Raw genomic sequence first — 11,917 nt, 5'->3', positions numbered from 1 at the left:
ACCAGGGTTTGTCATTGTTATAACTCACCCTGGTGCGTGATGGCACAATGCTGTCCTCACAGAAGTGGATATATGACATGTATCCTGAAATAAGATAAACTAACAAGAAAACTTCTGTTTACCTTTATTAGCCACTTGGCTTTGATAGTAAACAGTAGACAGACAGTAGACACTGGTGTGGCTTATTTAATGTTTTGTTTTGCGTTCAGCACAATATTAATTATTATTATAAATTATATATATAAATATATATATAAATTGGAAGAGCTGTATTGTTGATTTTGTCTGCTATTCTCAATGTATGATGAATTATAATGACTGTTTGTTAGCAATTTGCATACTCTCTCTCACTATATAGAACATTTATCTGGTTAAATTCAGTATGGTTCCAACAACAGTGAGTGAGTTCAGTGCATTGATGTGACATACGATAAAGTAGATAAAACACATTTGTGTCGGCCTTGGCTCATAGTTCTTGTCTTTAAATGAACTTTGTGTGTGTTTCAGGTCCTGCACTCTCAAAGACTGAATGAACCAGCATTGCAGCCATGGGTCACTGTGAGCATCACAGGGGAGGTTGAAGCCGCCCACTGCACCTGTCGCAGAGACCTGCACCCACGTCACTGCTCTTCTGTTTAATGTAGAAGCAACAGTGTTGATCTGTGGCACAAGGACTGTTGCAGATGAACCTGCATATTAGGTTTTGCTGGGTAATGTGACCAAGATACAGCCAGTGGTTGGCTATAAGATAGACTTCTCCTCTTCAGCTGCCCAAAAAAAGGCTCTCAATCAAAACATAAACAGACCATCCGTATTGAAAGGTTAAAGGAGCCGTCCTCAAAAAAGAAAAATCCCACCTGCTACTGTGGAGGAGTTGTCACTGCTATAATGCCATCATGTTTTATCTAGGGGTCTAGATTTATGCCTGTAGTGCACTGCCGTGTAAATAATTTGCATTTACTGAATATGTACCACTGTTGAATAAAGAAACAAACTAATTTTGCCTTTTTTTTTTTTATTAAAACCACTTTATAGAACATCACATCAGTTACAGTGTAGAATCCATGTCATTTATAGTTTACAAATGACAAAATGTTTACATAAAATCATGACAGTGTTTACATGATATCACCCACTACTAACATTACTTTATTTACTGTATCTTTTGAAAAACATAACGGTATTTATACAGCAAAAGACTTAAGAATATTTAACAGGAGCAGGTTTCATTTTTCCCTGGTTTTATTATCACACTGTTCACCACAACGCAGCAAACCTTCACCATCTTATCCAGGAGGGTCACCTCTTCACCCTCACATGGAAGAAGTAATCTGATTGGCATGCTGGTATGTTTGAAGCAGGTCCCTTGTGTAGCGCTGGAACCCAGTCATGATGTTTCATCCATTTCATAGGCTGGTTTGCTGCAATAATGCCAAATAATTAGCAACTCTATAAATAGAAGGTAGTTCTGCAAAATCACTCAGTAGGATGTTTGTTCTAATTTGCTATGAGCTCAGAGTGCATAGAAAATAAAACTAATAGGCTATAAAGAGTGATATGAACATATTTAGAATGTCTGGAGCACCAACAGATATTTGGAGATGGAAGAGAACTGGATATCAGCTCGTCTCACAGCTGCTATCCAGGCTAGACGCCTTCGTTTGCTAACATCGATACACGAGCTGCCTCATGTTGCTTCCACCCCCGTGACATCACGCTCCAGCTTCAAACATACCAACAAGTTTTGTGTGCGCGCGCGCGTGTCACCCACACACACACACACACACCCAACACGGGCTTGGAGTGCAGAGAATTTGCTCTCGGAGTTGACGTTAAGATAAAGATATAAAAAGAAAGAGGTCTCACTCTTCCAAACATCTTTGCCCGGCTGCAGAACTGTCGTACTCAATCTGTACTGAGAGAGAACAAAGGTGGGGGGGGTGTCAAACTTTTATGCTCTCTTAAGTTTGAGACTTAATGCTTAATGACGAAATTGTCGCTACTCCGACCCGAGCGGACCCTGGCGGACTCACAGACTCAGAAAGTAACAGCTGGCTTGAGAGAGACATCTGACTGCAGTCAGACAGTTAATGACAGCTGCTGAAACTGTCCAATCAGAGAGTTAGAGAGAAACATCTGACTGCAGTCGACAGTAAATGACAGCTGCTGAAACTGTCCAATCAGAGAGTTAGAGAGAGAGAGAGCAAGCTGCGGAGCGAGTCACCAGTTCGTGAATTGCGCATCTTACTGTATGGACTTGTTAAAAAGATGGACATTCAGGAGTTTCTGTATTTCTGCCTTGTTCTTGTAACTGCGTCTGCGAAAGGACATGAAAACGGTAAGAAGACTCATGCTTAGTAACTGCATTCATTTAGCGATCGGAGAAATTTAAAATAAAAAAACACGGATACGATTTTCGGCAAAATTTATACAGTGGTGTAAATTTGAATGTTTTAAATGTGTCATTTTAATTCAGAATATAAAAGATCGTAGAGGAAAATGTGGTATCTGGATTACTCAAAAGACAGCTTTTGTTTGTTTGTTTTATTAGTCCTTTATTTATCTAGGTAAAAAACTAATTTTGAATAAAAATCTAATTTCCAAGAGGGCACATAAGTACATAACATAAGCCTATTGGGTCGGATTTTTGCATTGAGTCTTCTTTCCGACGTGTGTGAGTTCATCTCACACACACACCGGATGCAAAGCACTTCCCACAAGCAATGGACACCTATTGGGGGCGCTATTTCTCCTATTTCTCTTGACCAGAACTGAAGAAACTCTGTACTTCAAACATGATGATTAAACACACAACAGTCAAGCCCATAATTATTCATACCCATGGCAAATTTTTAGTTAAAGTTACTTTTATTCAACCAGCAAGTTTTGTTTTGACTGGAAATGACATAGGTGTCTGCCGAAAGAAAATAAGACAATGTACAAGACGTATTATTGTGGAAAAAAACATTTCTCAGCTCTCACTGAGGACCTGCAGCTGTGCATTGTGGCTGCTCACAAGTCAGGAAAGGGCTACAAGGCCATATCTAAATGTTTTCAAGTTCCAGTGGCTACAGTACAAAGTATTATTAAAAAATACAAGATGTTCCGCACCAGGGAAAATCTCAGACGATTTGGTTGGAAGCCAAAAGTGACACCTGTGCTGGCCAAAATAAAAATCATAAATTTTATTTTCAGCTAAATTTATACAGTGCTGTTAATCTATGTTACAAATGTGTAATTTTAAAATTTATAAATCCAGAATATAAAAGATACATACTGGATTACTCAGATTATTGGATACGACCTCTTTCTGGAGTGAAAGAGGAAGTTTTTGCCTTTCCAACCTACGGGTGGTGGTACTTCTGTGGACCAAAACGAAGTAAAGTCTGTACTACTTAAATTCACGGTTTAACATTTCTTTTCAACCACAATGAAAACTGTACGTCAGAAAAGGCAGCATAGGTAAGAACAAACTATAACAGCTAATCAACCACAACTTTAAATATGTTTGATTTTATAGTTTCCAACGTTTCTCAGCTCTCTTTAGTGTTTTAGGGAGAAAAGAGAGGACAGTGGTTCTTCTTCTTACTTTTATTATTATCACTATTATTATTATTATTATTATTATTATTATTATTATTATTATTATTAATAATAATAATAATATTATTATTATTAGTTGTTGTAGTATTGGTAGTAGTAATAACAAAAGTATATACAACCGGACAATTTAACTGTGAATTAATGAGTTTACTGTATCAGTCCTGTGTATTTCCACTATAGAAAAATACTTTCTGTCAGAGGAAGGATTAAACGCGTCCCTTCCCTTGGCCAGCGGAAACAAACAAACAAACAAACAAACAAACAAACAAACAAACAAACAAACAAACAAACAAACAAACAAACAAACAAACAAACAAACAAACAAACAAGCCCTCTGCACTCAAGTCTGCTGTGTCCTGAATGAGGGAGAACCACAGACACAAATGTCATATTGCAAATTTATACCACTGAGGCATGCTGGGTAACCAGGTGACTGAGAAAAAATAAAGTGAAATTACATCAAACTGAAAAACGCAAAAAGCATCTTTTTAAGGACTAACTCTGCTGCTCTTCAAGAGTAGATTTAATTTGTGATGACAAATTGAATCGTTTTTTTAAATATTGTTTTATGTTAAAACTGGGATTAACTTGGATCTACTTTTTTACTTTTGAAAAACGTCTTTTAGACATTGGAGGTTACGTACATGTGTTTTAGGACTTTTGACTTATTGAAACATAAGAATTAAAATATGCTTCATCCTTCAGGGCGGGGAGTTGTCACAGTTTTGGTCCCAGAAGGAAGAGATGCCATCTTACCCTGCTCCCTCAGCACCAAGCTGAGCCTTCAACATGAGGTCTTTGACTGGAAGAAAGATGGTCAGAAGGAGGTGTTCCTGTACTCTGCTGGCGACGAATACAATAACGGACGTCCGGGACAAGATGAGCAGTTCAAAGGTCGGGTCTCACATTTCTCAGAAGAGTTGAAGCTTGGTAACGCCTCCATAGTCATCAGAAACACCAAGCTGGTCGACAGTGGAGAATACTCCTGTATTATTCCACATCTTCACCCAAAGCAACAACGTTTCAACATTAAACTCATCGTTGGTGAGTTTTTCATTTTTGAAAACATCCTGAAAACACAACTAAGATCGCTGCTTTACTCACTCCAATAATGTAATAACAGAGTTCTGCATTTATGCTGAGGTGGCTCTCACTGTTAGATTGTACAGATGTAACCACGAAGCAAACAGCAGGAGATAAGCTGATGATGCAGAGTGAAAACGTGTTGTTGTTGCCTTTCAGAACGTGTCTTTAAGGACCGATCAGGTGACGTCACAGGTGAGTGATGATGTCATTAATATCCGCAACGTGTGCTGCAGCTCTGCAGGCCTGAGCATCATTTGAGAAATGTTGATACTGAACAGCATAAACAGTTCAGTAAATCAGAGTCTGTGATGCTCTGCATTTAAGTACAGATCAGGAGAAACAGTGTTGAACCCTGTTTTTGATCTATAACCCCAATGTGTGTAAAATGTGAATAAAAATAAAATACCACGACTTTCAGGTCTCATTAAATGATATTTCATTCAGAATAGAACATAGAAAATATATCAGATGTTTAAACTGACAAAAAATTATATTTTAGGAAAAGAAAAAGGGGTCTTTTTTAATTTGATGGCAGCAACATGTCTCCAAAATGGAAGTACAGCGTCAGGTTCACCTTGTGCAGCATTCTCTCTTCTTTTAACAGCGGTCCATAAACATCTGGGAGCTGAGGAGAGCATGTGCTGGACTTTGTGACAGGCATGATGGTGAAACATCTGCACCGCATGTTGCCAAGTTCAGTATTCAGACTCTGCCACTATGAAGCCATGTTTCTTTTAATAGATCCAGTGTGCAGTTTAGCATGATCTTGGGGAAGTACAGTATAAGAGGCCTGTGACTGGACAATATTGAAGTCCCTTGCCCACAGAGATTTCTTCAGATTTTCTGGAACTGCCATCAAATTCAAAATGATCAAATCTGGGTTCTGCTGGGAATGAAATATGGATTTGTGAGATCTGCAAATCAGAACAGCTCACAGTTAGCAGCAACATGAAGAATCTGAACAGGTTGTTGTGTGGCCTTGTCTCTCTGTGACACATGAATTTGAAGCTTTATTCAGAGTTCTGTGTGTAAATGAGTGAATGGTGCACAGCCTCTGGGTGCAGAGTTGTAGCACACAGTGCAGATGTAAACATCAGTGACATCGTCAGCCTGTTGATTTCTCCAGATCTGTCTTTAGTCTGAGACACTGTGGGTTACGGTCATGTGATAACACTCACCTGTAACAGTACTGTAACTGCAGTATACAGGGAGTGCAGAATTATTAGGCAAATGAGTATTTTGTCCACATCATCCTCTTCATGCATGTTGTCTTACTCCAAGCTGTATAGGCTCGAAAGCCTACTACCAATTAAGCATATTAGGTGATGTGCATCTCTGTAATGAGAAGGGGTGTGGTCTAATGACATCAACACCCTATATCAGGTGTGCATAATTATTAGGCAACGTCCTTTCCTTTGGCAAAATGGGTCAAAAGAAGGACTTGACAGGCTCTGAAAAGTCAAAAATAGTGAGATATCTTGCAGAGGGATGCAGCAGTCTCAAAATTGCAAAGCTTTGAAGCCTGATCATCGAACAATCAAGCGTTTCATTCAAAATAGTCAACAGGGTCGCAAGAAGCGTGTGGAAAAACCAAGGCGCAAAATAACTGCCCATGAACTGAGAAAAGTCAAGCGTGCAGCTGCCAAGATGCCACTTGCCACCAGTTTGGCCATATTTCAGAGCTGCAACATCACTGGAGTGCCCAAAAGCACAAGGTGTGCAATACTCAGAGACATGGCCAAGATAAGAAAGGCTGAAAGACGACCACCACTGAACAAGACACACAAGCTGAAACGTCAAGACTGGGCCAAGAAATATCTCAAGACTGGTTTTTCTAAGGTTTTATGGACTGATGAAATGAGAGTGAGTCTTGATGGGCCAGATGGATGGGCCCGTGGCTGGATTGGTAAAGGGCAGAGAGCTCCAGTCCGACTCAGACGCCAGCAAGGTGGAGGTGGAGTACTGGTTTGGGCTGGTATCATCAAAGATGAGCTTGTGGGGCCTTTTCGGGTTGAGGATGGAGTCAAGCTCAACTCCCAGTCCTACTGCCAGTTTCTGGAAGACACCTTCTTCAAGCAGTGGTACAGGAAGAAGTCTGCATCCTTCAAGAAAAACATGATTTTCATGCAGGACAATGCTCCATCACACGCGTCCAAGTACTCCACAGCGTGGCTGGCAAGAAAGGGTATAAAAGAAGAAAAACTAATGACATGGCCTCCTTGTTCACCTGATCTGAACCCCATTGAGAACCTGTGGTCCATCATCAAATGTGAGATTTACAAGGAGGGGAAACAGTACACCTCTCTGAACAGTGTCTGGGAGGCTGTGGTTGCTGCTGCACGCAATGTTGATGGTGAACAGATCAAAACACTGACAGAATCCATGGATGGCAGGCTTTTGAGTGTCCTTGCAAAGAAAGGTGGCTATATTGGTCGCTGATTTGTTTTTGTTTTGTTTTTGAATGTCAGAAATGTATATTTGTGAATGTGGAGATGTTATATTGGTTTCACTGGTAAAAATAAATAATTGAAATGGGTATATATTTGTTTTTTGTTAAGTTGCCTAATAATTATGCACAGTAATAGTCACCTGCACACACAGATATCCCACTAAAATAGCTAAAACTAAAAACTACTTCCAAAAACATTCAGCTTTGATATTAATGAGTGTTTTGGGTTCATTGAGAACATGGTTGTTGTTCAATAATAAAATTATTCCTCAAAAATACAACTTGCCTAATAATTCTGCACTCTCTGTACTGTAGTACTGTTGTTTAATTTACTTTGGATAGTTTTTTATGGTGATTAATTTAAGGAAAATGTCATTTTCAATAACAATAACATTACAGAGTATATAATATAACAGTATATTAGTCTCCGTGACCTTGTGCTGCAGCTGTAGCTTCATGCTGTGCTCACAGGTGCAGCTCCAAAGCCTTTTGTTGGGATCCTGAACATCACGGAGGACGGGGCGCTGCTGAAGTGTGAGGTTCCAGGTGCTTTTCCAAAGCCTTTGGTGGAGTGGAAGGACAGCGATGGAAACATCCTTCCCGCTGAGGAGCCGCAGGTGTCGTACAGAGGAGACCGCTACTACGTCACCCTCCTCATCGCTGTGACCAAGACAGACACCAACGTCTTCCGCTGTGTAGCCACACAGCAGGAGATCAGCCATGTGACTGATGATGAGATCTACGTGCCTCACTGTGGTAAGATTTCTTCTTCTGTTCTCATTCTTGGTGGAATTTTCAGGTTTTAAATAGACGCTGTTTAACAGTAGTTCTGTCTACTGTTCTGTGCTGTATTAACTTTTTGTTTAACGTGTTTCAGAGAAAACAGCTGAGCTGAAGTCCTGCTGTGGAGTGGCTGTGGTTGTAGCAGCATTTTGTGGTGGAGCTCTGAGTACTGCAGTTCTGTTTGTAGTTATAAAGTACATTAGAAGATGGCAGAGAGGTGAGAATAATGATGGATTTCATATTCAGCATTAATTTTGACATACAGTATGTGTGAGGTGTAAAATTCTCAGTATTTTATGGATGAATCTTTTGGTTTAATCATCATAATGCTCTGGATTGGCTGCAGTTCTTTTTTTTACAGCAGGTATTTCTAGGCATATTTATCTAATTTGTCAAGCTAAAAAGAGAAGGAGTGATTCTTTAAAAAAAACCCAAAAAACTCTGAGTTATCTATTTGCCGCAGAGGTACAAGAAGACATTTAAGGTGATGTTAGTGCTGAACGATTGTCTCCACACTCTGACCATCTTATCGTCCTGCTGTATGATCACTAATGCTGTGTCCCATCAGCACCAGGGGCAGGTCAGTGGGTGGGTGATGGGCTTAACATGCAATTCAATTCAATTTTATTTATATAGCGCCAAATCACAACAACAGTCGCCTCAAGGCGCTTTATATTGTACAGTAGATCCTACAATATGACCCCCTATGAGCAAGCACTTTGGCGACAGTGGGAAGGAAAAACTCTCTTTTAACAGGAAGAAACCTCCAGCAGAACCAGGCTGAGGGAGGGGCGGGGCCATCTGCTGCGACCGGTTGGGGTCAGTCAGTAAAGCAGCAATGGACACTCTCACAGTGAACTACTGTGGGTCTCACCTGGTTTGTGATCATCTCCAAGTGTTAAACTCCAAAAGCTCAGGGACTCAAACCACAGACAGAAAACAGTAAACCATGAGAGACTTTGGGCTGTGGATTCACCACACAGTGCCTTAAAATCAGCAGAACGTGAACCTGTAACACTCAAAGGCAGCTTATGAGTCTTCATCCAAGAGAACCAGACTGTACATAATTTAAAAAGCTTTAAAAGGTGGAGACAAAATCAGCTGCTTTTCGTTCTTACAGCTCAGCTGCTCAGTTTGTATGAGCCAGAAGCCGCTCAAAGCTGTTAAACTGCTGTGATTGTATTTTAACTTGAACACATTCTTGATCAGATTCTCTTTTTATTTTTGCCTTACTTTGTTGTTGGTTTTTTTGTTGAGTAAGTTTGTTTGTGGAGAGTTTGTCTGTATTTGTAAACATGACTTTAAAAAGATTCCAAGCAATAAAAATGGTGACTTTCAGAATTATGTTGGTGCTGTTAAAGCTGATAATGCTAATGACCAGATTTGGGGAGTAACGGAATACATGTACCACCGTTACGTATTTAAAATACAAAATATGAGTAACTGTATTCTGTTACAGTTACCGTTTAAAAAGGTGGTATTCAGAATACAGTTACTTTGTTGAAATAAATGATTACACGGCGGTACTTTCCTGTTTAATATTGAGTCGGGTCAGGACTGTTTGGGTTTTGTTTGACAGCTATGCTCTGTTGTTCCAGGCGGTAGCATGGCAACCGTGGTTATGTGTTATGTGTCTGTGAGCGCGAGGAGGGAGAAAAAGGCGAGTGGAAAAGTAGAGTTGTCATTGAGCAGAAACGGGAGCTGGGAGCATGTAAATATAATAATAACCACTGCAGCCAAGAAGAGTGCCTGACGAGCCCAGTTGTAAGTAAGCTATTAAGACTCGACTGTACACCGTGTTCGTGTTTTCCTCCGAAACAATAAGTTCCGTTGGAGCAGCCTTTCAACGCCTCTCTCTGTCTCTCGCTAGCAAACTTGACCCAGACAACAAAGTAAAGCAACTTTTTCAGCTACAGCCCTACACGGAACCCGACGTATTAGTCAGAGGTCCCTTTACTACGGTTGGGACCTTCAGTAACAGTAATAAATCACACAGCAATAGTACATTCACGTAGTTGTAAAAAGCATGATAATATATTAAGTAATCCAAAGTATTCAGAATACGTTACTGTCATTGAGTAGCGTAACGGAATACATTACAGAATACATTTTGGGGCATGTATTCTGTAATCTGTAGTGGAATAAATTTTAAAAGTAACCTTCCCAACACTGCTAATGACATACTTATACTATGCTACTATACTACTTATACATACTTAATTGCAATGCTACAATCAAAATGCTGATTATATTTTACCATGTGTTTAATCATTATTATGTTTTGACTACTGAATTAATAGAAAAGATCAAATTCATGACATGAAAAATTTGTATCGCAGTTTTTAAATAAAAAGCACCCAAACATCCTACTTGTGTGGCTGTTATGTTTGTGTAGCTCAGATATTGATCATCACAGCAGATAAAGATGAAGGATTTGCTTCTGTCTGTTTTCTTTTTGTTCCACTGATGATTTTCTTGTTAAGGATGATTCTCCAGTAACAGCTTTACTTCTTGCATGTCACAGGCACTGGTCCATTTTAGTTCTTTTCAGCTAAGATGAGATATAAGTTCAGGATCAAAAACAAGTCAGAAAAGGAAGATTAACATCAACATTTTAAACCTCGTGGCTTTATTCCTTTGCGTCTTTCTTGTTAATCTAATTACAAGATGCAGTTACCACATAGTCCACCAGAGGGCGACCACCTGCATTCTGTGAACCAGCAGTGCAGTAGTTAAGGACTCATATTGAATTGTACTAAGCTGATCTAACAGCTGCTTTTGGAAACTTGAAGGATGCACAGATATGGCAAACAAAGTCAGTAATGGAAAAAAAATACACCTATTCATGTACGGAGAAGCACCTGGTAGCGTTCTGTTCCCTGCCCTGTGATTGGTGGAGGAATTCTGAAAGGAAGTTAGGTGTGTGGGGACAGAAGCTGAGAAGAAGAGCGGTATTACCTGATCCGTACAGATTAATAAAAAGCCTCTCATCTGCTTGACGACAGTGATTTATTCACACGTTCCTTAAAACCAGGTAATTGGGATGCTATATAACTATCAATAGCTCAGTAGCTTTATGTCATGGAGCATGTCCGATATTTGAAATCAAAAAGGGGATAAGACAAGGATGTGCTGTTTGTCTGGGCTCATCTATGGTAAATTGTCTGGTTCTCATATAGCGCTTTTTGTTTTTTACTGTATCTGAGCACTCAAAGCACTTTATAGAACTAACAAGTTATTTTGGTGTCATGGTGTTTTAAAGCTTAAATGGGTAAAGTCCTTTCCTTATAGCAAACAGTCATTCTGGTTCATTATGCCTCATGTAATATTTTTAAATTCTGGAGGAATAGACTTTTAAGTACGCTTTGACTTTGAATCTCATAGATTGCCAACCACTTTCTCTGACTTTCATCAACAGGTTTTTGTCTACTGGAAATTGATTTATAGGCACAATTTCACACCACATAATGCAGCAGTAACAAAATATTTGTATTGCGTCACTTCCCACCTCTGTACTTAAGAGAATCAAGTACAGAGCAGGCTCTTCTGTGTTTTCATGGCAGCATGGAAAACACTTATGCTTACTCCAAGCACCGCTGCGAGTTTGGCCGTCAGTGTCTGTTTTCAGATTCGCCTGCTGAGCTGCTGGTGGACATCCACCCGGACCCAAGCCTGGCCCTCAACTTCAGCCAGAAGAGCCACTGGGACCTGGCCACGCAGACAGGTGTGGAGATGTCAGAGCACGAGGTGAGCCTCACTCCCAAGAGATCATGGGATAATTATCAACTAAATGATCAAAATCAAATAATAAAATAATTATTACAGAAAACGTTAAAAACAAAATTGTATGAATCTGAAGGGTTTTGATGCATGCAGACTGAAATGACTTATGTCAGTCTGAAATTACCTGCCACTTAAGTAACTTATTACTTAAACTTCATTCCAAAAAGTTTGAATAGAGATACAAGACTAGAATATGTGACCGTGATCTGCCAG

General features: G+C 39.7%; 1 protein-coding gene across 2 annotated transcripts; it reads left to right on the top strand.

Moving 5' to 3' along the window:
* Positions 1 to 2,220: 2,220 nt before the first annotated feature.
* LOC146575818 (butyrophilin-like protein 10) lies at positions 2,221 to 11,666 on the top strand. 2 transcript variants are annotated; one of them, XM_085270696.1, is made up of 5 exons: positions 2,221 to 2,338; positions 4,309 to 4,647; positions 4,846 to 4,881; positions 7,610 to 7,894; positions 8,016 to 11,666. In XM_085270696.1, exons 1-5 carry the CDS (start codon positions 2,269 to 2,271, stop codon positions 8,171 to 8,173), a joined length of 888 nt encoding a protein of 295 aa, XP_085126822.1. In that variant the 5' UTR covers positions 2,221 to 2,268; the 3' UTR covers positions 8,174 to 11,666. The 2 variants fall into 2 exon arrangements, with proteins under 2 accessions (XP_085126822.1, XP_085126823.1); XM_085270697.1 differs by lacking the exon at positions 4,846 to 4,881.
* Positions 11,667 to 11,917: the final 251 nt, after the last annotated feature.

This window comes from Mchenga conophoros, linkage group LG4 (assembly GCF_057382185.1).
Source record: "Mchenga conophoros isolate Kocher_MC1m ecotype Shallow Benthic linkage group LG4, M_conophoros_male_GT1.1, whole genome shotgun sequence".
In the NCBI taxonomy this organism is placed as follows: Eukaryota; Metazoa; Chordata; class Actinopteri; order Cichliformes; family Cichlidae; genus Mchenga; species Mchenga conophoros.
Note: the sequence above shows the minus strand (reverse complement) of the source record. Positions and strands in the feature narration are given on the sequence as shown.